The 26,848-nt window shown below is 42.9% G+C and overlaps 1 protein-coding gene across 3 annotated transcripts in view; it reads left to right on the forward strand.

The window, feature by feature from the left end:
* Positions 1-26,848, forward strand: part of Csmd2 (CUB and Sushi multiple domains 2) — a 501,465-nt gene that overhangs the window by 438,788 nt on the left and 35,829 nt on the right. For all 3 annotated transcript variants that reach the window (XM_090335284.1, XM_090335282.1, XM_090335283.1), the window contains 9 exons: positions 7,355-7,435; positions 7,870-7,983; positions 9,065-9,253; positions 11,654-11,800; positions 15,016-15,204; positions 19,176-19,361; positions 20,262-20,456; positions 21,548-21,721; positions 24,094-24,267. In XM_090335284.1, the coding sequence (XP_090191410.1) occupies positions 7,355-7,435; positions 7,870-7,983; positions 9,065-9,253; positions 11,654-11,800; positions 15,016-15,204; positions 19,176-19,361; positions 20,262-20,456; positions 21,548-21,721; positions 24,094-24,267 (1,449 nt within the window). The remainder of the gene's footprint in view (positions 1-7,354; positions 7,436-7,869; positions 7,984-9,064; positions 9,254-11,653; positions 11,801-15,015; positions 15,205-19,175; positions 19,362-20,261; positions 20,457-21,547; positions 21,722-24,093; positions 24,268-26,848) is intronic.

The raw sequence follows: 26,848 nt of genomic DNA on the forward strand, positions 1-26,848 counted from the left end.
CTCTTTCCAGTTGGGAAACTATGTGTTTCCATGTAAATGAATGAGTTAAAAGTTTTACACAATAGATCTGGGCGCGGATGCAGTAGCTCACACTAATCCTAGCTACCCAGGAGGCTGAGGTCTGAGGATGAAGGTTCAAAGGCAGCCCAGGCACAAAAGGACCTGAGAATCTTATCTCCAATTAACCTCCATAAAACAGGAAGTGAGGCTTGGCTCAAGGATAGGGTGGTAGCCTTGAGCTGAAGAGCTCAGGGACAGCACCCAGGCCCAGGGGTTGGGCAGTAGCCTTGAGTTGAAGAGCTCAGGGACAGTGCCCAGGCCAAGTTCAAGCCCCATGACCACACAAAAAAAAAGTTTTACAGAATGGAATACTCAACTCAGTTCAAACCCCCTCCTTTACAATAGTAAGACTAGAAAAGAATAACTTGAGGGTGGAGAACCCTGAAACATTGAAACATGCCATTTAATCACAGGTCACAGCAGTCCGCAGACTCCAAGCAAAGAGGTGGCAATGGGAACAACCCAGCAGCTTTTTCCTGACAGTGTAGTCAGCCGCAGAGGGCCTGTATCTACTCAAGAAGAGAGACAAACCTCAATTCACTGCATGTAATTGTGGAAAGTGTAAAAGCATGAAGGTCAAGAAAAGACTTTGAACTGCTCAGACTAAAGGAGTCATGAGTGTGAGCACACGAGTTTCAGAGCAGGATCCTCTGTTGCTGGGAGCTTTATTGACATGAGCAGAGAAGTGAATGTGCTGCTGGGTTTTGAGGACAGAGTCCTGTTCATTTCCTGATGTTGCCACTTGACTGTGACTAGAAGTAGAATGTGCTCATTTAGGAAATGCATGCAAAGATAGTTTGGTGAGGTTGCAGGATATTATGTTGACAACTTATTTCTAAATAGCTTATAGGGGGGAGGAGGTGAAGTATTTGTATCATGCTTCTATGTTTTTCCTTTACCTTACTTTTTATTTATAAGGACAGCTAGATAATAAGAAATAAGATGGGGGGTGGGAGTTTGGCCTAGTGGTAGAGTGCTTGCACGAAGACCCGGGTTCGATTCCTTGGTACCACATACATAGAAAAAAGCCAGAAATGGTGCTGAGGCTCAAGTGGTAGAGCTCTAACCTTGAGAAAATCCAAGGACAGTGCTCAGGCCCTGAGCTCAAGCCCACAACTGGCAAAAAAAAAAAAGAAAGAAAGAAAGAAAGAAATAAGATGGGAAATAAATATACTAGCACAACTTAAGTTAACACAAAAGTCAGCACAGAGAAGAATCCACATTGAAGAAATAATTTAGAGAAATGGAGAATAGCCCCTTTAAAAAGCCAGCAGCAGCAGTCTCACGGGGAGAGGGAGAGGGAGGAGGAGAAGAGGAGGAAGATGGAAATTTGAACATGGCTGGAGAAAGATGGTGACAAGACAATCCAGTGAACCAAGAACCAACATACACAGAGAAAAATATATAACAAGAGCCAAATGGATGGAAGATAAATGCACCTTTTTGGGGGGGGAGTGGGGTCATGGGGCTTTTAATTTTGGCCTGGGCACTGTCCCTGAGCTCTTCAGCTCAAGACTACCACCCTACCCTTGAGCCACAGCCCAACTTCCCATTTTCTAGTGATTAATTGGAGATAAGAGTCTCTCAGCTTTGTATTGCTGGGCTACTGACCTTGAACCGAGATTCTCAGATCTCAGTCTCCTGAGTAGCTAGGATTACAGGCGTGAGCCACCGTGCCGGCTAAATACAACTTTTTGAAGACAAAAGCCAACCTTATCTATAGACTTTGTACATGGAATCAGTTCTTTGATTATATGAAAAAGTTTTGGGGGTGGTGGGGCAAGCCTGACAATATTTGCAAATGAAAGGGTAATTAAAACCCAGGAGAGCCCAAGATGAGAACCTGCCAAGGAATCAAACCAAATATCATGTAGTGTATTATGGCAGAACATAAAGGAGGTATTTGTATAGAGGTATAAGAGTAGGAAAACATCAGGGGCTTTATGTGGGAAGGGAGGAGGATGTCTTTTGTGTTGATTCAGGAGCTTAAAGACACTACCCGTAGCTCAATCTCAACTGTCATTCAAGGATGTATTAACCAAGGAGAGATGAACCAAAAACTCCAACTAAGGAAGTCATACAGAAGTGAAGTAAACAGTGATATGAATGAAGCACTAAATTAAATCTGCCAATTGAAAATGCAAATTTAAGGTTGAATGCAAATATCATCTTTCACGATTATCTTTTTAAACTTGAAATGGTTGTATGAGATTAAAAGTAAACATATCCTGTATGTGCTCCATGTTTCTGATCAGTCACCCTTCCAACATTCTCCCCATCCTGTCTGTTCCCACTCCCCAAACTCATTTCATATTTCTCACATCCTTTGTCACATATGCACATTGAGCATTTTTACTGATTTATCCTGTTCCCTTTTTTATTCATTCACCCCTCTCCCATTAGCCCCCTCCCCAATTCAACATTTTTTCAGCTTCCTGATAGTCATTTTCTTAAACTTTCTATTAATTTTAAAGGGTTATTCCATGGAATTGCACTCCTGCCTATACTGTACTTTTGTCAACTTAATCATGTCACTGTGCATGTGTGTGTTTGCATGGAAAGTTTTATTTTGAACCTAAGATCCACATGAGAAAAAAAAAAACATGCGCCCTTTGTTTTTCTAGACATAGCTTACTTCGCTCAGTGTCATATTTTCTAGATCCATCCATTGTGTTGCAATTATCATAATTACTATAATACTTATAGTGTTAAAAAAACAGTGATTTTATACTAACAAGTGCCCATGTAGGTGGAAGAAGGGCAGAAAACTGTCCTTCTCTTCCATGAGAATCGAATCAGTAACTATTATTCAAGAACTGACCTTGATACTGAGAAATAAGGACATCAAGTATACCTTAATAGATCATAAACAGAACTCTGTACTTCTAAATCCCTAAAAGAAGAGAAGCCAGAAAATGTAAACCTACTGTAAGACATAGAAGGCATTGGAAACTGGTCATGGGTCAAAGATGTAGACAGCACAAGGTAAGGTAAAGCCTTAAGATAAAATTTAGTTTTGAAAAATGTAAATATACTGAGATAGAGTTTCCTAATCTAGAAAGTGAACACTCTTAGATATGACTAAATAGAATTCAATTCTGTTTTTTCTACACTAGCTCCTTAACTAAGATAAATTGATCTATTTTTAAAAAATAGAAAGATGGTGCAACTCGAGAAGCTGAAGCAAGATCACAAGTTCAAGATTAGCTTCAGCTACATAATGATACCTTTTCTTAAAAATGAATGAATTGAAGGAGTTGTCAGTGATAAAGTCAACAAACAAATCACAATACAATCTAAGAAAAACAGAGAATTCAAAGCAAAAGAGCATTCAATGAAAAATGTGAATTCCCACAGTAATTTTCTTTGTGCTAGTATGTGGTTTGAACTCAAGATCTGGGCATTGTCCTTTAGCTTTTTCACTCAAGGCTAGTGCTCTACCGCTTGAGCTATACATCTCTCTTTCCAACTTTTTTTGGTGGCTAATTGTAAATAAGATTCACAGACTTTCCTGCCTGGGCTGGCTTTGAACTATGATCATCAGATCAAAGCCTCCTGAATAGGATTAGTCAGGAGCCACCTCCAGGTACTTGGTAACCAACAGTAAATTTTTTAATGTGGTACAGTATGTGTTCCATTGTGCAGTCCAGTGGAATGTACAATCAAATCATGCAACCATCACCTCTAGAGTAGTTCTCATCTTGTAAAGCTAAAGCTCTTGTTCTTCCTTCCTTCAACCCTTACACGAGCCCTTCTGCTTTCTGCCTCAGTGACTCTGACAGATGGAGATATCACCTAGGAGAGGAGTTTATCCAGCATTTATCTTTTGCTGGCATTGTACCTCACTTAGCACAATGTCTTCACGGTTCATCCATGTTGTCACACATCTCAGGATTTCCTTCATTTTTAAGTCTGAAAATATTCCACAGTGTTGTGCACACCACATTTTTGGAGTTTTTGTCCACTCATTGATGGACTTGGATTGGCTCCGCTCATTGGCTATTGTGATCAAAGCATTGAAGAATAGGAGTGTATTCTAAACCATTACAGCCTACTTAGAGTTTGAATTCAGGGCTTTGTGCTTATTGAGCTTGCTTGTTCCCAGCCTGCACTCTACCTCGTGGGCTAACCTCCAGATTTTGGCTGGTTAGTCAGAGGTAAGAGTGTCATGGATTTGTCTGCTTGGGCTGGCTCTGAACTTTTCTCATTGCCTTATGCAATGAGAAATTACCCCAATCCAAATAACCATAAAGTACAAAATACTCAGGCTGTACTTCAGGGAAGATTTTTTTTATTGATTTATTTTCCTTTTTAGAAAAGTTAAGCATGCCTTAGAAGTTTTAAAGATAAATATCAGAAGGATATTGCTTTGTTAATTCTTGCATCTTCAGCACCAACCACAGCACTGACCTAGAGCAAGCTCTCAACGGCTAGTCATTCAGTAAATTGGAGGCAAAAATGATGACACTGAGTGTTGGAACTGTCATCTGTTGACAGCATCCATTGGGATGGTTTTCCAGGCCAGAAAAATGGAAGCATGCCTCAAGTTCAGACACCATCTTCCAGGTTTATGTGAAATCAAGATGGAATGTACTTGACTACCTCAAAGGATTTCTCAAATCTTAATACTTCACAAAGCTTACATCTCTCTCAGTGTCACACTTGTCAGCCGACACACATCTATATAAAAGAATTGCCAGTTATAGCCTCAGAACATAATACAACACTTCAAAGAAAACTATTCACAGGGCAAGTCTTCAATTACATTTCCATCACAGTTGGTAAAATATCAGAATCCCACTGGAACATTTTGGTAAGGAGCTCCCTTCCTGGTGAGCTGACCTGTCTCTCACACTGCTGGTTCTAGGCAGTGACACGCCATGCTGTTCCTGTCAACGGAACTGTTCTGGTCCTATTCCACTGTGGCTTTCCCAGTTAGCCCTTATTTCTTCCTGGAGTAAAATTTTTAACAACATACAACTCTTGGAAGTCCTAAAGCTTGGAACCTGTGCACAATTTGCACCGGATGTATTATATAAGACACGCAGTATTGTGCAACGAACCAAACTACTGCCTTTTGTTGGAAAACGGAGAATTGATATTTTAAATGGTGGTCATCTAATGTAATAGCTTGCTGTATTGATGGGTACTTATTGTGCTTTACTTTCATTTTTTTATATGCAGTGCAGCATGAACTTTGCCCACTGAAGATAGGGCGTCTTATTTCACGTTTGAAATCCTAAGAGAGGTGACTGATTAGGAGAGAGATGCCTGCACTTAAAAAGAAAGATACATTCACTTGAATTGCTCCAAGTTTTTCTAAAGTAATAGAAAAAACATTAAAAATTACATGTATACAAAGACACATAGGTCACAGTTTTGTTTTAAATTGTAAAGCTTTGGGAAATGAACTGGTTAACACGGGGTCTGTGAAATAACTTCATCTGATTAAATCCTATGAAGTCATTTCAATCTCATCATGTTGAATTTTATGATGTAGGAAAATTCTCCCAATATGGTACTAGATGGTAAGGAACTACACCAACTATATAATATATGAAGCAAATTTAGTAAGAAAAAATGCTTATATGTGCAAAGGACAAATAGAACTTATAGTGAACAGGGTACCAGGAGTCATCTCTGAGCAGACAGTGGATAAGTTTAATTATCTTCCCATTGTTTCCATAGAAAACCTCTAGCTTTTTAATCCCAATTTATTTACATATATCTTCAAAAATGCTGTGGTTTGGGGAGGGGGTTGTTGTTTTTATGTTGTTGTTGTTCTTACTGTTGTTATTTTTGTGAAAGTGTCAAGGCTTGGACACAAGGCCTTGCTTTTGCTCAGGTTCCTTGCTAAGCTGATGCTCTGCCATTTGAGTCATGCCTCCAGTCCAGTAAATTGGAGATGGAGTCTCATAGACTTCTGTCCAACCTGGCTTCCAACTATGATCCTCCTGGCCTCGCCTCCTGAGTACCTAGGGAGGATTATAAGCATGAACCACCATTTTTTTTCAATGCTGTTTTTTAAAAAGCAGTAGGAAGTAAGGTGGTTTGGGAAGCAGTCACAGCAGCAATGGCTACAAGTCCTCTAGCACTTCAACTGCTCCAGATCATGAGAGCCAGGTTACAAGTCCGCAGGAGCCTTTGCCTTAGTGACCCTATCCTGCACCCAAGGACTGGGTCTCTGCCTTGAGGAAAACAGGCACTCCAGTTAGGAGAATCTACTGAGACCCTACTTGCAATCATATGTCTGACCAAAGGCAGGAAGGGAAACAAACTGACTTCAGTGGATGCTCACAGAAGCCACAATAGGACACAGATGCTGAGTAGGGGGACAAAAGACCTGAATTCAAATCCTCCTTGTGCTTCTCAATTGCTATGTGATCTTGGGGAAGCAACTTTACCTTGCTGAAGCTTGCCTGCTCACAAGCAGAGAGGAAGGCTTCCAGAGGGGAGGGGTTCCAGAAGCCCCTGACCCAGAGGAGTCCCCGCAATGTTCTTCACGTCCCCCAGTGCTAGCGACTGGCATTGACTGCTTCTTAGACTAGCCATTTTTATTACTAGCTTTAAACCGCAGTTCCTGGGTTGTGGTTCAAATAATAATAATAATAACAACAACAGCAGAAGATAGAATAAGACTTGACCAAATTTTCCCTGTCTGCAGATTTTATAAAGTTCAGTAGTTTGGGTTTCAGGGAGAAGGGGGCAGAAGATGAACTGGTCCTCAGAAAAAAAAAGAAGAGGGGGTCCATCGACTCTGACACTATACCTTTCCCAGGTCTCAGCACCATTATGTAAGGTTCATCCAAAAGGAGACTGGCTGCTACATAGTTCAGGCAGAAAAGAGTTCATGGGTGGAGGGGGTGGTTAGACATAATGCCTGCCTGCACAAGATGGAGGCATGCAAGGGATGCCAGTGAAGGGAAAGGGAAGGGGGAGAGGGGCAAGACAAGGGGCAGAAGTAATGATGGAGATGATATCCAGGGAGATGGTGGGAAGTAGGTATGGATGCAGTGAAGACCTCAGAGCCTCGGGAAATCCTCTCGCTGCCGCCAGGTGCATCAGTTACCTAGGTTACAAATTCTGAACTGAGCGCTTTTAGAGAAGGGTCCATGTGTGCACCCAGAATGAACAATGGGGAAGGGACCATATTCCTCAGGCAGACCTGATACTGATAAATACCCATGAATACACATCCGCTGTGTGAAGGAATGAAAACAAAATGATCCAGTGAGTGCCTAGATCACCAGAAATGATGCCCTTTGCCCTGACTTTTGTCCTTCCATCTTTTCAGCTTATCCACTCACCAAATGTCCTCCTCCCACCATCTTCCCCAATGCTGAAGTGGTCACTGAGAATGAAGAATTCAACATAGGTATGTACCATCTCCAAACCAGCAAGGACCCAGAGACATAGCTGGGGCAGGGGCTGTCTGCACTGAGAGACGAAGGCTCGTGCAGGGACTTGACAATGGGCTCCAAATACTGACCCTCAGCTTTCCAGCCAGCCCTATTGGAAAGGGAGCCAGGGAAGGAGTTCTCTGTGTGGTTTTGAAAAAATAAGTCCATGAAGGATAGTATAAAATGACTTTGAATGTGCACAGTCTCAGGCAAGAGCCAAGCTGCAGGAAGGAGCATCTGCCTGAACCATTAATTGGAGCTGAGCTTGTTACTGAACAAAACATGACCTACCATTGGTAGTCTTGCCTGGAAGTGGGTTCAAAATATGCTAAGAGGATTCAAAATATGACTTTTAAGTAGCCCCATCTCACTGCCCCCAGAGAACCCCCATGCTGATCTGTCTTGACAGGTGACATCGTGCGCTACAGATGCCTACCTGGATTTACCTTAGTGGGGAATGAAATCCTGACCTGCAAACTTGGAACCTATCTGCAGTTCGAAGGCCCACCTCCCATTTGTGAAGGTAATTATACTGGCCATGTCTTCCTAGGGCCTGGACTTCCTCCCAAACCAAGTCTTGGGCCTGTGCATCTTTCTGTTAGCACAGTCCCTGCCCCCGAGAGAGGATCGTTTGATACATGGGCAAAGGATTATGGATGAATGAGAACACTTCTCTGAGCTCTGGGACTGAAGAGTAGCTACAGCAGCCACATTTGTTCTGTCTTCTTTTTTCCTTACCTGGATGTTCCCTGAATTGCATGGGAAAGAAGTTGTTTGAGGATGTCAGGGGATGGTGGCTCATACCCCACCCTTCGCCTGCAGGGGTGAAGGTGAGCATCCAGAGTCCTGGGCACAACCCATGCAATCAGAAATGGTGATTGTCTTCTCCCATTGTGTTGCCTTGGCAGAAGATGAAATCACTTTTAACTGGCTGTCTCAGCTGAAACTAAAGCCAGTCTTCTCCACTCACTAGGTGACCCGACCCCAGGCGAGGTACCTGATTGTCTCCCCAGTAAAATAAGGATAATGGCAGACTTGTGCGATGTGATTATTGTGAGGATTGGTGGGTTGATAACATGAAGCGCTTTGGGATGATGTCTGGCACATGGTAACTGCTCCCATTGGCTGTGATTGCTGTAACTATTACCATTACTGCATCTAGTACTTGGTCACCAATAAATCCATGAGTGACAGATCAATGGAGTGACAGGTCACTCTTTTCCACTCCTTGGGAAGCAGAAAGAGGAACAGCCTTCTCTAAACCCAAGTATGTTTATCCCCAAATCCCACATGTGTTTTCTTCTGCTTATTTTAAAGATAACTCTTTTGGGAGATCTGTCTATTGTATGTATTATGTATCAATCCCATGTATCTCGAAGCCAGATGGCAGTGCCCGTATCTGAGCAAGGAAGTGATATGCACCAACTGTTCTATCTGGGGTCCCCAACATTGACACGGGAACAGACATGGCTCCGTGTGTGGAGCAGGAGAATGAGAGGTGGGGGGTCATATATAAGTATGCTCAAATCCTGGTTTCCAGCAGTCATCTGCACCAGGGAGAAGCCGTCCCCACTCCATGAATCTGGTATCTTTCTTTTTCCCAGTACACTGCCCAACAAATGAGCTTCTGACAGACTCCACCGGTGTCATCCTGAGCCAGAGCTACCCTGGAAGCTACCCCCAGTTCCAGACCTGCTCTTGGTTGGTAAAGGTGGAGCCAGACTACAACATCTCCCTGACGGTGGAATACTTCCTCAGTGAGAAGCAGTATGATGAGTTTGAGATCTTTGATGGTAAGTCAAAGACTATGTGGTCTGCTGCTGCAGAAAGCACAGACTTGCTCCACACCCCTGCAGTTCTGCGCTGCCAGAGGTTCTAAGCAGTGCCTTGCTCTAACATGGAAACCCAAGACCAGGGGATCCGGTAGGTTTCACAGAAGCTGCTTGCTTGGCATCCTGGACCCACACTTTGTCACTCCAACCCTCACTCAGAGCCAGCACTCTTGAGCATCTACTGATGACTACATCAGAGCAGTATTCCCAAATGAAGAAAGTGCTGCCTCCAAACCCAAGGAGATTGCCAAGCACCATGCTTCTCTTTGGTGGTCAGAAGCAAAACATGCATCCATTTGCTCCTTAGTTTGGAGACAAGGTCTCAGCATACCCTGAGCCACTGCACTTTATACATTTCACTGTAAACTTCCCAGCATTTATCTCTTACCCTCTGGAGCACATGAGCCTTACAGAGATGTCTACACTAATTGTCTCTAATGCCTCATCAGATCCGATTGATGTGGTATCTCCAATACAGTGAACCAGCAGGCTCCATCCTGCAGGATGTCCAGATGGTCCTTGTCTCTTCATAGTATGACAAAAAGAAGGAACATTAGCATAGCTATGGGACAGAACCATGAATAGGTACCGCCAACTCCTTCATGTGACTGCACTGACTTCTGACCTTCTTTTCTGATGGATTTGGAAAAGAATACATAGTCAGATCCGTGGTTGCCTCCCAGAAAACCATGAGAGTGGGAATCTCCTCTGATGAAGGCACCACACCTGGCACACATGCCACCAATGGGTTGCTACTTGGTTAAACCTACATGTGGACTGGAACTGGTCAGAGCAGTTTTGTACCAGCATCTCCCCCCCCCTCATCTAACCGAGTAATTACCATGGTAGCTTTGAATCTTCCCGAGTATCAGCACCGATCCACACTCTGAATCCAGCATCTCACATGAGCTTCCACATTCTCATTTCAATAGTATGCAGCCATCTCAGTAAATAGTGGTGGGTCTTGAAGAAGAACTAGATGAATCACTGCCCTCTACAACTGGTCTCCCTTTTTGTGCACCATTTTGCCTTTCCCGTAGCATAAGTGTTCTAGAATGGGAAGGGAAGGCTGGCAGGATTGCAACTTTCCATTGGAAGTGACTCTCCAGCTCTTCCCTCTCTGGTTAGCCATCCCATGGTCTGTTTTTCTCCCACCTTTTTGGATTCCCTTCCATCTAGTAAGCCCTTTGGAATTCCATGTCCAGCTAGTCACAGTGGCTCACACTTGTAGTCCTAGCTACTCAGTAAGCTGTGATCTGAGGATCAAGGTTTAAAGCCAGCCTAGGGAGGAAAATTTATGAGACTCTTATCTCCAATAAATTGTCAAAACATCTGGAAGTAGAGGTATGGCTCACATGGTAGAGTGCTAGTCTTGAGCAAAAGAAGCTCAGAGACAGTAACCAGGCCATAAGTTCAAGCTCAGGATTGTTCCCACACCCCACCCTTACAAGCTATTTCAATAGATCCTGCATACCAGTCCCTCCTAGTTAGAAAATTCTAGACTCCTGTGCTCTGCTAGGGAGCTCATTTCCATGGCAGTATCTCCTCCCATCCATTTTAGCCCACAAAGGGCAGCATTACCCAGTGCTCACTCCTCACCAAAATGCTCTTCATGTCTTTCTTAAAGTGATGACCTCAGGACCATTGAAGAATAGAGTCAGCCTGCAAGGTTCCTGCTGTCAAGAGAGGCCCGTAGAAGCATGAGCATGCCACAGCATTTCTGGTGGTGCCCCTTGACTACACATAGCTCATCACTCTCCCAAGCTTCTAAGAGCCATCTCAACAGCATGCAAGAATCTTCACTAGGACCACAAACCCTCCTCCAGGGCCACAAACCCTGGGTTGTAGATGTTCAAGATCTATGTTGTCTGGATATTGACCCAAATCCCTTAGGCTGCAATCCCAGTCCTTTAGGTAGAGAGAGAAGGTTTTATCAACAGGCCTTGGGAAGGGATATGGAGCACTGGGATCTTTATGTTTGTGAAACCTGATTCTTTCATGTCTTTACTGCTATCTAGTCCTTCAGTGAATATTTTTGCCCCTTTGGAGGACATCAAGCTGTTTTTTTTAGCACATACAGGAGAAGCAGGGTTGTCAAGTGGAAGAGTTCCCCATTTTTGGAAACCAGCTCTTCCATCAGCCAGCTGCTTGACCCAAGCCAAGTCCCAAAACAGCAAGTAGATGTCATCTTGCCTGCCAACTTCTGTAGGTGGGCAGGGACTGCTTGGAGCAGAGCTCTAGACAGGGCTCCAGAGGAGAGAGCTCTTCTGCGATGCAGAGACTGAGTGTCACCCAGCCAGCTGACTCTCATGTCCATACCAAGCCAGGATGGCTGTTACCACCATGTCCTTCTTGTTCCAGGTCCCTCAGGACAAAGTCCTCTGCTAAAAGCGCTCAGTGGGAATTATTCAGCCCCCTTGATCATCACCAGCACCAGCAACTCTGTGTACCTGCGCTGGTCCTCTGACCATGCCTACAATCGGAAGGGCTTTAAGATTCGGTATTCAGGTAAGTCATCCAAGAGGATTCATGAGAAAAGGCCTTGGCCCCTGAATCCCTAAGATATTACCCTAAAATGCCATATAAGCCATGGTCTATCACCTTGTCAAGGTGATATACTTTTGTGTGGGGGCTGCAGGCTTCTTCTAAATCTGTGTCCCTATGACTCTCTAAGTGACCTTTGACATTTCCCCCTCCCTCATTCTACTCCTTTTCTCCTATTTTTCCCTTTATTCCCCCCTGCTGACCTGAGTCTCCAAGATAAGATTATAATCTAACAATACCTAAGAGGATCCTTCTTCTTAAAAAAAATAAACAAGAGAATTACAAATTTCATAACTAGAGAACCTATGACAATAAATCTCTTAATTGGCCAGTGTTGAACAAGTAGTAAAGGTTGGGCTGTGTTTTCAAGTCAGGGACCTCTCTGCTGCTCTGCAAGCCAGATCTTTTCTGGTTTGTTGTTGCTATTCATTTGACATAAAATAAATGCATGTATTCATAGGGTATCAAGTGATATTTGTGTGTGTGTGTGTGTGTGTGTGTGTATATTTATATATGTGTGTGTGTGTGTGTGTGTGTGTGTGCAATGTGTGATGATGTAATCAGGGAAATTAAATCCATCACCTCAAACATTTGTCATTTCTTTGGGTGGAGAACAATCAAAATCAAGTTTTTTTTAATAGTTGATAAATTTCCTATAAGCTCTAGTCATTCTCTTGTGCTACAGAACTCCAGAACTTTATTCTCTTGCTTAACTGTATTTTTGTGCCATGTACCTGACCTCTTTCTACCCCTTTGCCATTCCCACACTTTCTCAAACTCCGTATTCTATGCTCTACTGCCATAAAATCACTTTTGTCAGCTTGTACATAAGACTGAGAACATGTGGCATTTATCTTTCTGTGCTTGACTGATTGCTCTTAACATAATGTCTTCCATTTCTACCCATCTTGCTATAAATGACTGAATTTCACTCTTTTCTGGGGCAAATCATATCTTATAGGCAGAGTCAGATCAAAGGCCAGGCCTCAGAGATAGCCAACCCAGGCAACAATCTATAAGGAGCACAAAGTGTCTCTGGGAATGTGATGAGGTGGGGAAAATTGAATTTATCTGAACCCCCATCATGAAGATCACTGCCCAGGTTGGAGGAAAACGAGACAAGCTGCTGCTCAATGGCCATGTTGAAAGGCAATGAGTGCAATGAGCTTCTGGCTGGGCCCTGCAGGCTTCATTGCAGCACTGAGTATCTGGAGCCTGTGTAGAGTTCCACCATGCACCAGTGCTCCCTTGGCAGTCTCCCTACCTGTGTTTGGCCTGCATTCCAAACAACTATTGGACACATTTTTTAACAAGATTAGTTGGAGCTGGGTTTGGTGGCTCATACCTGTAATCCCAGCTCTCATGAGGCTGAGATCCAGAAGATCGTATATCCATCCAGCCCAGGTCAGAAAAGTCCATAATGTTCCATCCCCTTAAAAAAAAAAAAAAAAACCTCAGCAAAAAGCCAAGCTGGAGACATAGTATAAATGGTAGAATGCCAGTCAAGCAAGCAAATCAACTAACTGTGAAGTCCTGAGTTCAAATTGTAATACCACACAAGAAAGAAAATTGGTTGAGAGCTAGGCAGACGTGGTAGTGTACAATTATAATCCCAACTACTATGGAGACTGACATAGGAAGATTTTTACTCAGGGCTAGCCCAGGCAAAAGCCTGAGCCCTGTCTGAAAAACAAGCTGAAAGCAAAATGCCTAAGATGTAGCTCAAGTTTTAGAGTACTTCCCTAGCAAGCTAAAGGCCCTGAATTAAGTCCCTAGTATTAGGTCCCTAGAAAGAGAAAGAGAGAAGGAAAGGAAGGAAGGAAGGAAGGAAGGAAGGAAGGAAGGAAGGAAGGAAGGAAGGAAGAAAGGAAGGAAGGGAGGGAGAGAGGGAGGGAAGGAGGAAGGGAGAGAAGGAGGGAGGGAGAGAAGGAGGGAGGGAAAGAAGGAGGGAGGGAGGGAGGGGACGAATGCTAGTTAGAAGACAAGGTAGCACTTGATAATTTGACTTCCTTCCCAACTAATATTCTAAGCATTGCTGGCAGTGTTTGTGATGTGAGTTCTCTTGGGCCAGGGTTTTTTGTCTGTTTCCGTCTTTGTTAATTTCCCAGCATTTAGAACAGCAGCTGGCACTTAATGTACACTTGAGATCTATTTATTGGACAAATGAATGAAATACATGGACGCCATCCATTGAGGAGAAATGAGCCCTGGGAAATATAGAGAAATAAATGTCCTGGATTCCCACAGGGTCCCCTACACAACACAGAGAAAAATAACAACTGTTATTAGACACTAAATGTCATGGGCTGTGCTAGAGGCTTTATGAACGTGGTCATTTGTAAATTGTCCCAAATACCTCTGATGTAGTTGCAATGTTACAGGCCCAATTTCAGTGATCTATAATGAGTTCAGAAACTGGACAGTTCTGCAGTTACATCTTTTGGGAACCAAGGCCATTGGGTTTCTTTCCAAGGACACCTAGATGCTAAAGGGATTTAAACACTTACACTAAGCCACACACCTAGCCTGTCTTTGGGCCATAAAAAGAACCACTGAGGGCCGGGAGTTTGGCCTAGTGGTAGAGTGCTTGCATTAGCATGCACGAAGACCCGGGTTCGATTCCTCGGTACCACATACATAGCAAAAAGTCAGAAGTGGTGCTGTGACTCAAGTGGTAGAGCTCTAGCCTTGAGAAAGTCCAAGGACAGTGCTCAGGCCCTGAGCTCAAGCCCAGGACTGGCAAAAAAAAAAAAAAAAAGAACCACTGAGCAGTTTTCTCTACTTTCAACTTAGTGCTATTGTTGCTGTTGCTTGGGCTCTCTTTCAATGTGGACTATTCAGACCTTACTAAATAGCAAAAGGCCCAGCAATGGCAGGGACAAGAAAATGTGGGTGGGAGGGCTGGGAGTTGGCCTACTGGTAAAGTTTTTGCCTAGAATGCACAAAGACCCAGGTTCGATTCCTTGGTACCACATACATAGAAAAAAAACTGGAAGTGGTGCAGAGGCCCAAGTGGTAGAGCTCTAGCCTTGAGAAAGTCCAAGGACAGTGCTCAAGCCATGAGCTTAAATCCAGGGCTGGCAAGAAAAAAAAAAGAAAAAGAAAATGTGGGTGGGAGAAAGGACTGACAGCCAGTAAGTCAGACGAAGTCTGTCCTCATGCTTGTATTTGTTGTTCAGCTTCTTACTGCAGCCTGCCCAGGGCTCCACTCCATGGCTTCATCCTGGGTCAGACCAGTACCCAGCCCGGCGGCTCCATCCACTTTGGTTGTAACGCAGGCTACCGCTTGGTGGGACACAGCATGGCCATCTGTACCCGGCACCCCCAGGGCTACCATCTGTGGAGTGAGGCCATCCCCCTCTGTCAAGGTAAGAGGCAGGGAGGAAGTGTGCCTCAAGGTGGTTCTGGTCCAGTTTACATCCTGGGCCCTGGTTAGGACCAGTCACTTCCAAATGGAGAGGTCTGTGGATTAGATGAGTTCATTTCTTTCAGCAGACATGTATTAAGGATCTGCAGCTTCTCTAGCCCTGGGAGATGAACAGCAGGTTTTATTTTCAGAGCCAATGGGGGATATGTGCTTGCAGAAACGCAAATGGCAAGGAAGGACTGTAACAGGAGTAGAAACGGTGTTTGAGAGCCCCCGTGTAAGGGAAGCATCTCACCTTCCTCATGGACTGGTACAAAGGGCTCCCAGAAAGGAGATATGGCCTGGGAATAAACACTTGAAATGTACTGCTGAATTTTCATTCACATTGGGGGAGTATAGATAATTTAAAAGAAAAGAGTGAAAAAGAATTGTAATCCTGTCACGTGAGAGCACTCGCATTGACATTTCATTACGTGTCTTTTGTGAAAAGCTTCCATGTATCTGTCATTTGGTGTCATGGTTGCATAGGACTGTGGGAAACCTGACTTTTTTTTGTATTTGCTTAATTTGCATTTACTGATAAACAAAAAAAATAATAATGCATTTGACCCATAAAATCTGGAAATTTAATTATGTCCCTTTAATCTCATTCATAATATTTAATATCTTTATCACTTATTAAAACAATGGAAACCTGACATTTCTCAGGTATCACCCTTCTGGAATTCTGTATTCTTTGCTTTAGGAACATCCATATTTATTTCCTTAGCTATAAAATATTTGTTGGAATGAACTCCAAGAAACAGAAATAAGAAGGGTTTTGTTCTTTGCTACTGTTTTTGCTTTCTTTTCCTTTTGTCTTGTTTTCAAGTTGATGTGTTTGGGAGAGGGTAAACAGGGCACAGGAAGGGTGGGACAGAGTGAACAAATGAAGCAGTTATGTGGGCAGAGATGGGAGGGAAAACTGGGAGAAAGCAAGGTAAGGAGTGACCCTGTTCAAAAAGAAATATACTCACTCATTACCTGACTTAGATAATCCCCTCAGTACACCACCTTTCCAATAACAATTATACAGTAATAGTAATAATCATAATAATAAATTCCTAGAAATAAAATTGTTGAATTATAAACATATGCAAACTGGTACAGTTTTGTTTCCTAGGTTAGAACAGAGTCTTGAGCTCTAATGCTTGGCTGGCTCCCACACAGGTGGTACTCTACTACTTGAGCCATACTTGTAGCCCAACACTCTGCTGGTTAATGGGAGGTCTTGTCTCGCAGGTTTTTTATCTTTATGCTGCTTCAAAGCACCATCCTCCAGGTCTCAGCTTCTGAATAGCTGGAATTACAGGAGTGAGCTACTGGCCTGATGAAATTTGCAGTTTTTGATATTTATTACTTGCTAGAAATATTTTCATTTCTTCTTTTACCATTAACAGTGAATGTTGCCTTTTCTCCCACAGTCTCAACATTATGTACTACATTGAAAAAAGAGAAAGAAAGAAAAGGAAAAAACCTGCCAATTGTAGACTGCCTGATTTAATTTTTCTTGGTGTCCAGTGCAGTGGAAGTTCTTTTTAATGACATCAGTCATCTCTGTGACCCTCATAACCTTGTGGTTTCTAAAAAGCAACAACAACAAAGTGTGTTATCGATATTCTATTGTAAATCCTAAGCCGGGGTCACAGAAAACTGTCACAAATGGCATTTTGGCTTCTGTCTCTGTGTGTCTAACCTCATGGACAAGTCTCTCCAGAGCTTCATTAGGAAGCAAGCCTCTCATGCCCTTACTGTCCCCATCCCTCCCTCAGAGGCTCCTGGCCTCATCTAGTCCCTCTGTATTCTCTACAAGCCTGATTTCATGGCCAATAATCATATGCCCTCACTCCCCACCCAGCAGGATTGTCTCTCTCCATAGGGACTGAGGCTCCCCAACTATGGAAAAGCAAATGTAGTCTGTAAGTGTTCACTGATTTCAAAGGGCACATGGTGCCCCCTTACGTAAATAACATCTATTCCTCCTATAAAAATACAAAAATCAAACTGGGTGCTGTTGGCTCATGCCTATAATCCTAGGTATACAGGAGGCTAAGCTATGAGGCTCAAAGTTCAAAGCCAGCTCAGGCAGGAAAGTCTGTGATGCTCTTATCTCCAATCAACTACCAAAAATATTGGATGTGGAACTGTAACTCAAGTGGTAGAATGTAAGCCTGAAGAAAAAAAAAGCATTAGGGATAGCACCCAGGCCCTAAGTTCAAGCCCCAGGACCAGAATAAAAAATAAATTCTCTCTCTCTCTCTCTACACACACACACACACACACACACACACACACACACACACACTTCTGAGCATATTTTTCTTTTGTGCTTTGTACTCATGAGTTAGTACTATCTTTTTTTATATCTATATCCCACATCTTGTCATTTCTCGGATCCAACCTTCTTTTTGATGGAGAACAGCCTCAAGTAAGTTTCTCAGGAAAGATCCATGAAGTAAATTTTCAGAGTCTATAAATGTACAAAAATGTCATTCATTTTGCCCCCACTCATGCTTGGTGAGTTAACTAGATAAAATGCTAGATGATAAATCATTTCCCTCAGCAGTTTAAAGGCTTTGCTCCATTTTCTTCGAACACTGTCACTGACAGAAAGGATGAGGTTCGCCCTTCGCAGGGGTGACACATCTTTTCTCTCTCTGGGAACTTATGGGAATATCTGTGTCTCTTTGGAGTTTGGAAATTCCAAACTCTTTTTGGCTTCCTTTCTGACTAGAGAATTTTCATTTATGGTTATTCCATCCCATCTGCTTTCTCTGGTCTCCATCTCTGAAACTCTGAACAGTTGGACCTCCTGGACTGGCCCTCTATGTTTTCAGTCTTCTCTCGAGTTGTTTGTCTATATTCTTGAAATGTTCCCTTACTTTTAGGCAATATGTATTTGAGAAGACATTTTTTTTTCATTTTAAAGAGCTGTTCCCTGTTCTCTTTTTTGTTGTATTTTTCCAAAGCAATGTGTTCTTATTTGGTGCATTCCCTATGTCATCTTGACCTTATCAAGATACAAAGAAAGTCTTATTTGAAAGATCTGTTTCCTGTGTTAGGTGTTTCCTAAGGGAAACCTCTCTATCTTAAACCTTTAACTATTCCTATTTAAAAGTAACAGGTGGATCTTTTTTTCAGGGAGCAGATGAGAGTTACACCTTGTTATTCTATGTAAATATCTTTGCTCACTAGGTCTCTACTATGAATAAAAAGTTGAGTGGAGGCCATTGTCTGTAGTTCATGCTTGTAATCTCAGCTACTTGGGAGGCAGAGATCAGGAGGATCACAGCCTATGCAGAAAGTTTACAATACCCCACCTCAACTAATAGCTAGACATAATTGGAATTATATGCCTATAATCCCAGTTACATAGGAAGCATAAGCTAGGAGACTCGCAGTACACACAGGCCTGGGCTTAAATGTAAGGCCCTAACAGGGAAAGGGGTAGCCTTTAGGCTGAGAGACCTTAAATCCTAGGATTAAAAGAGCATTCCTCTGAGTCAACACCCATCATATCCACAGCTCTCTCAGAGGAATTTCAGATCCTTCCATTTTTAGTAGAGAGAAAAAAAAATCTTTCATTTTCTTTGGAGAGTGGATACTTTAACGTCTCCAGGCTGTCTCTATGCCACTCTCTCCCAGGGACTTTGAGTAGTAACCTCTTTTTGCTTCATTTAATCCACCAACATGCTCAATCTACATTCCAGCTTCAGATTTGTCTGTTTTCTAAATCTCTGCTGATGGTCTTTCCATTTTCTTTTTCTTTTTCTTTTTCTTTCTTTCTTTGTTTTCTTTTTTTTCTGCTTTGCTGTTTTATTGGCATTTACCATCATTTCATTAGTGCCTTAGGAGAAAAAGAGAGCTCACAGTATGTTCTCACAATATGATCTTGAACCAGAAATGCTCAAAACATCCTTTGTCCCCTGCTAGCCCTTTCCTGCGGCCTTCCTGAAGCCCCCAAGAACGGAATCGTGTTTGGTAAGGAGTATACGGTGGGGACCAAAGCTATGTACAGCTGCAATGATGGCTACCACCTCCAGACAGGTGCCGAGACCACCACGGAGTGTTTGGATACAGGCCTGTGGAGCAATCGCAACATTCCCCCACAGTGTGTCCGTGAGTCCTGGGGTGGTAGAGGTGGTACAAGCAGGGGGTGGGTAAGCAGCTGTAACATGTTCTGCAAAGAGGGAAAAGCATGGTCATGAGGGTGGGGGAACTGGGGAGGGTGAACGGGCAGGTAGTTATGGCAGACAGCTTAAGTCTCCATTGAGAGTTTCTCCCAGAGCGTGGAGAGATCATTGTACCATGAGATGCTTCCGTAAACCATGCTGGAGAAATTATGTGCATGAAATGTGCCCCTGGATCCCAACACTTGGAACTGACAACTTTCAAGCCAGAGTTACAAATTGGAACCTTTGGATCACCTTTGGAACGAAGATACACCTTTTAGTTTTTATTTGGGCTACACTGTGTTTTAAAAGTTCTTGGCTAGGCAGCAGTAGTTCACACCTATAATTCTGAGTACTTAGGTGACTGAGATCCAGGAGATTATACCTCAAATCCAGTCCAGTCAAAATTGTCTGAGAGATTCCAGGCTAAATTAACCAGGCTGGAGGCATGGCTCAGTTGGTGCCAGACAAGCAAATGCAAGGCCTTAAGTTCAAACCTTCATGCAGACCAGAAAATAAAAGCATTTTTTATCCTTTTTGGGTTCATAACATGATGAACCAGATAGGTTCAAGATGACAAATGGACTGTTCGATCCCACATCTAAAAACCAGCATTGACTAAGTATCATCTGCCTCCATTTTTTTGATTGGGGGGGGCAGATCTGTACCCCCTAGTTTGCCAAACCCAACTCTCCCAATCATCTTTTTCATTTTTGACCAAACCTGCCAAGGGACTGAAGCTTCTTGTCATGGTTACTGCATTAAACCCTCCTACTTCCCAGCCCTGGGCTCTTGGCATGCTATCCATAATTTCACAGTCTTCCTCCTCCTTCTCCTTGCTCCCCAGCTGTCACCTGCCCCGATGTCAGCAGTATCAGTGTGGAACATGGCCGATGGAGGCTTATCTTTGAAACCCAGTACCAGTTCCAGGCCCAGTTGATGCTCATCTGTGACCCAGGCTACTACTACACTGGCCAAAGGGTCATCCGTTGCCAGGCCAATGGCAAATGGAGCCTTGGAGACTCTATGCCCACCTGCCAGAGTAAGCCCAGGACGGGAGAGTGGGTGCATTTGCATGCTCAGTGCTGCCTTTCTGAACCAGCTCACATATGGAACGAAGCACAGAGGAAAAGAAGAGGGTTATCTTTGGGGATTGCAGGAGATCTCTTTTTGGACATTCACTGAGAATAGGGAGATTATAAAATGCCTATTCCTTGAACAAAGCACTTCTTAACATATTTTAATCTCATTGGAAATTGCCTTTTAATAACTTATCCAAGTCAGCATACACTGATTTGTTTATTTGGCCCCAAGTTGGGTACTGTTCAGGTACAGAGAGAAAAATATGATGGCTCATGCCTGCAGGGAACCTACAGTCTACTGGAGAAATAGACAAAGAAGATATGTCCTTTTGGTGGGTGAAGAGCCATTTGAAGGTAGCCTGGGCAGGAAGAATGAGGACAGCACAGAGGACAAGCCCCTGAGTCTGCCTGCCTCTCTTCCGCAGTTAACTGGTTTACCTTTGGTTCTTTGATATAGTCTCCAAGTTCAAGGTGCCCAGAAAGCAACCAGAGATAGAATTTCACTACAGAGTGTGCCTGGGGTCACAACCTGCAAAAGAAAGTGGCCCCATAGGCGGAATTTTACCATGTGTGGCACAGAGTCACAGTTACCATGTGGAACAGCCTATAGCAATATAGCCCCAGTGATCAGGTCTCAACTAACACATCACTCAGGGACCATCTCAGGCTCTGTTGAAGACTGAGGCTGCCATTGGGCTCAGCTATGTAGGGTGATTGGCACTGGCTGCCCTGGGCACTGGGGAACATGCCACAGAACCTACCTAAAACGCCTGAGTTTTTTTTTAAAGTATACATACCTGGATTTTTATCACCCAGAGATTATGGCTCATGCATCTCAGGAAGAGCTTGGGTATGTTATCAGCCCCCCCCACCGGACCCTGAACAGTGTTTCTGGGGACCCCTGGGTTGAAGTAGTCTCAGTCCATCTCATAACACTAAGTTAAGGAGCTCAAAGTTAGGCAGGCCTTCCTTCATTACTATTTCTGCTCATCAGAAGCAGCCCCTGGCCTCCTCCTGGGCTGACTTACTGAATGCATCCTGATCCTTGCAGTCATCTCCTGTGGAGAGCTCCCCGTGCCCCCCAGTGGACATCGCATCGGGACATTGTCTGTCTACGGGGCAACCGCCATCTTCTCCTGCAATTCCGGATACACACTGGTGGGCTCCAGGGTGAGGGAGTGCATGGCCAATGGGCTCTGGAGTGGCTCAGAAGTCCGCTGCCTTGGTGAGTACCCACCCAGGCCACTCCTGCATGCCTTCGAATACCAGCCTGTATCTACTTTTAAAAAGGGCTAACTCTGGGGCCGGGAGTTTGGCCTAGTGGTTAAAGTGCTTGCCTAGCATTCACAAAGGCCCGGGTTCAATTCCTCGGTACCACATACATAGAAAAAAGCCGGAGTGGTGCTGAGGCTCAAGTGGTAGAGCTCTAGCCTTGAGAAAGTCCAAGGACAGTGCTCAGGCCCTGAGCTCAAGCCCAGGACTGGCAAAAAAAAAAAAAAAAAAAAAAAAAGAAGAAGAAGAAGAAGGAAAAAAAAAGGGCTAACTCCAAGCACCAAAGACCAGACATTCACCACAACCACAACCCATCAACCAGCTTCTCTTAGGGCAGCCAAAGTAGTAAGATTTTCAAGTCTGAGAAGACAAACCTCCTAGAGGCTCTCCTTATCTTCAGAATGACCAGAATCAACCCTGGCATGATTTGTGCAGAGATACAATCCCATAAGATGTCTCAAATGCCCTTTATATGAGAGTAGAAATTTATTTTTAGCTGGTATTAGCTTCTCAGGAAGACAGGATCTGAGGATCACAATTCAAAGCCATCCTGGGCAGAAAATACCATGAGACACTCTTCTCCAATTAACCACCAAAAAGTCAGAAGTTGAGCTGTGGTTTAAGTGATAGAGTATTGACTTTGAACAAACAAACTAAGGGATAGAGCCCAGGACCTGTAAGGCCCCAGGAACTACACAACACACACACACACACACACACACACACACACACACACACACACACACACAGAATTACTTTAAATTATTTAGATATTAGATATACATCAATGTGTATAATTTTATAGATGCTGGTCAAATTTGCTTAGTGTAGATATATGTCAATTACATAAAAATCTGGCTCACAAGGGACAAAGATTTACTTTCTTCAGTGACTGATACACTCCTTGTCTGAGTCTTAGGCTCTCTCTCTCCTTAATTCTGTCTGGGACTCTCAAACCTTCGCCATACAAACTGTATAAAACAGATTGAGTGTTCTGCCCCTGGATAACAATGCTACACTTCTAGGTCCCCGGTTCCTATTAAGGACACAGTCATAGAAGGAGATTAGGAGCAATGGAACAGCAGGAATATCCCCTACCCAAGTCATTTAGCAGAAGCGTTTACCTTAGAGGAGCCATTATAAGCTGGTACCAGTGGCTCACATGTGTAATTCCAGCTACTTCAAAGGCTGAAATTATTGGGATTGAGAATACCAGCCATACCAGTCAGAGAAAACATCTAAGAGACCCCTTCTCAACCAAGAAGTCTCACATAGATAGATCCTGCCCAGCTGCACAGGTGAGCAGAAAGCAAGTCCCTGTCTGAAAAATATTCAACAGAAATAACCAGCTGTGGTGGCATGGGACAGCCATATCTGCTTAGCAAAGCTCACAAGGTCCTCAATTCAAACCCTAGTACTACCAACAAAGAAAGGATGAATTTAGAATGATGATTTTTAATTAGACCTCCTATGAAAATATGTACAGAAAACACTATTTTATTTGAAAAAGAAAGACGTAGTTCCTGTGCTTGTTTTCCATCACTGTGAGAAAATACTTCAGACTCTCAACTCACAAAAAGGAAAGGTGTATTTGGCTCCCACTTTTAGAGTATTGAGTCCACAATCTCTTGTCCCCATTATCTTTATGCCTATGGAGAGGCATAAGCATTGAAACCAAGAAGCAAAGAGAAGAGAGACAAGAAATAGCCAAGGTTCCAGTATTCCCTTTAAGATCACACTCCCATGACACAACTTCCTCCCACTAGCCACGGGAGTCCCACAACTTCCTCTTTGTACCACAGACTGGGAAACCAAGCTTTTAACTCATGGGCCTTAGGAGAACTTATCCAAACCCCAGAAACCCCAGAGACCAGGAACAGAACTAACTCCCTACTTGCATATAGACAAATTAAAAGTCAGAGGGGATGGCCAGTTGAGACGCAATTTGGGGACTGAGGGTTGCTAAGCCCTCAACACCATTTTTTTGCCAGTCCTGAGCACTGTCCTTGGGCTTTCTCAAGGCTAGAGCTCTACCACTTGAACCACAACACCACTTACAGCTTTTTTTTTTCTATGTATGTGGAATCAAGGAATTGTGCATGCTAGGCAAGCACTCTACCACTAGGACACATTTCCAGCCTCTGTATTGAATTCCTGAAGTCACTCCTGGATCACTACACCGAGAAAAGATGGAAAAATGATGGATATTTTGGGTATTCGGCCCTTTTCCCACTGTTTGTCTCTCCCTATCCTGACCAAGCTGTCTACCTCATTTTCTAGAAGCCTCTCCTAATTTACTTTCTCCTCCATCTCTCTTCACCAAAGCTGGACACTGTGGGACTCCTGAGCCCATTGTCAACGGACACATCAACGGGGAGAACTATAACTACCGGGGCAGTGTGGTGTACCAGTGCAACGCGGGCTTCCGCCTCATTGGCATGTCTGTGCGCATCTGCCAGCAAGACCATCACTGGTCGGGCAAGACTCCTTTCTGTGTGCGTAAGTATGTCATCCACTCTCCCTAGTTGTGGGCTCAGATCTGACATGGCCTTTCTCCCTTTCCCTCTTGATGATGTTAGCTAGGGGTTTTGTATCGTGTTCTTTTTTATGTTGGGAGATGAAATTGTTACATCTGTTATTTCAGGTCTCTACATCACTCATTACTGCTCTAACATTTATTATCTCATTACTTGGGATTTCTTTTGTTTTAATTTCCTGTCAGTTTTCTAGATTTCTGGATTGAGTATTTAATATCCCTATTTCATTTTTTAATTTATTTTGATTTTTATAGATATAAGGGTTGACATTTATGGTCAATAGTTTTAACTGTCTCATCTTTCTTATGAATACTTATTAGAAATTCTGCAGATTAGATATTTATTTCCCCTTAAACCTATGATATTTTTAATAGGAGAATCTTATTTTTTAAATTTCTTGGCAGAATGGCCTTTCTGACACTTATTTTGTGTTTTTCTTTGAATGTCTGTAGATTCTAATGCATAAAGATAGTTGCTATGATAGTTGGTGCATAGATATTTAAAAGTACTGTATCTCTATTGCAAAGTGTCACTTTTAGCCTTAAAAGATGTCATCCTCATCATTTTTAACTTTCTAGCTTGAACATTATTTTCTTGATCTTAAGCTTACAACTCCTACTCCCATCTTTTTCCTGTTACACCTTCAACCATCTGTTTAATGATGGATGAATTTCTTAAATTAAGTATGACTCTCTTGTGCAGCAATAAATTTGGCATTGCCTTATGATCCAACTTGGAAATATTTCTATTGGTAGGTTAAACTCATTTATATAATTGATAGGTCTCACATGCTCAATCTTAATTATGTCATGTTTTATCTAATTATGTATAAAATATTATATTTATGGTATATCTTCACATAACATCCTTTCTTTGACTTTTTTTATTGCATATTAATTGAATAATTTCATTGATATTTCCACACATACATATAATGTATCTGATCTAATTCACACCTTACTCTTTCTTATCCCCCTCACTTTTTTTACCAGTTCCATTATGCTTCGTTCACACATGAATATATAATGTAATGTGTTCTTATCTATTCCCCATAATGCTGTCCTTTCCTCCTCACAGTCTCCCTTTTTTTTGGGGGGGGGAGCAATATTAGAGTTTGAACTCAGGGACTCACCCTTACTAGGCAGGGGCTCAACTGTTGAGTCACACCTCCAGCCTTGCTTTTGGCTGCTAGCTTTGAGACTCGTTTTGACTTCCTACCCAGGTGCAAGCCTGGATCATGTTTTGACATTCTGACATTGCTGAGATGACAGGCACATGCCACTGCATGTGCCTCTGTTAAGTCTTAAGGCTTTTCTGCCCCAGCTGTCCTGAAACTGAGACCCTTTCAGTCTCAGCTTCTCACATAGCTTGGGATATTGGCATGAACAACTGTACTCAGCTATGAGTTAAGAATGGATCTCACAGACTCTGCTGCCCAAGCTGGCCTGAAACTGCAACTCAAACTCAGCTTCTCAAGTAATCAAGCATTCACAAATATGTTCTCCTGATACATAACTTATGAAAATCCCCATTTTACAATCATATTAGTATATTTTAGTCTCAATATTCTACATGGCATATACACAAAATGTGTCATATCCATGTGACATTTATCTCTCTCCAAGTTTGTCTTATCTCAGCAGGATCTATAGTTCCATCTGTTTTCTTACAAATTAGATTACATCCTTCATTATGGCTGAATACTCCATTCTGTATATACACCACACCTTCTTTATACATTCATCTGTTTTGAGGCACCTCGGCAGGATCCATAGTTTGGCTCTTGTGGATAGTGCTGCAATAAACATGGATGTAGATCTATTATATGTTGACTTAAGTTCCCTTGGATATATGTACAACTGTGGTATACAAGATAATATGGTAGTTCTATTTTCAGGGTTTTTTAAACATTCCTACTTATTTCCATATTGACTTCACTAATTTACATTCTTTTTTTTTCCAGTCCTGGGCTTGAGCTCAGGGCCTGAGCACTGTCCTTGGACTTTCTCAAGGCTAGAGCTCTACCACTTGAGCCTCAGCACCACTTCCAGCTTTTTTCTATGTATGTGGTGCCAAGGAGTCGAACCCTCTTCGTGCATGCTAGGCAAACACTTTAACCACTAGGCCAAACTCCTGGCCCTAATTTACATTCTTTTACATTCTTGCCAGGATTTGCTTTTGTTTGTTTTCTTGGTGGTCATCTCTGACTGTGGTAATAGACTGTCAGTATCAGCCTGGGTGTTATGGCTCATTTCTGTATCCCAGCTATTTGGGAGGTAGAGACTGGGAAGATTATTCTTAGGCAAAAAAGTGGTAGAACCTTGCCTTTCTCAATCAATAAGGCAGGTGTTATTGTGCATGTCTTCAAACCCAGCTGCAAGACATGCTGCAGATAGGAGGATTACAGTCCACGGCCAGTCCAGTCTTAATGTAAGAAGATTCTATCTGAGAATTAACTAAAGCGAAAAATAGAAGGCTTTCTTGTGGTTTTGATGTACATTTCTTTTATGACCACAAATGTTGAACATTTATTCATGAGGTTA

This window comes from Megascapheus bottae, chromosome 6 (genome assembly GCF_031878675.1).
Source record: "Megascapheus bottae isolate mThoBot1 chromosome 6, mThoBot2.hap1, whole genome shotgun sequence".
In the NCBI taxonomy this organism is placed as follows: domain Eukaryota; kingdom Metazoa; phylum Chordata; class Mammalia; order Rodentia; family Geomyidae; genus Megascapheus; species Megascapheus bottae.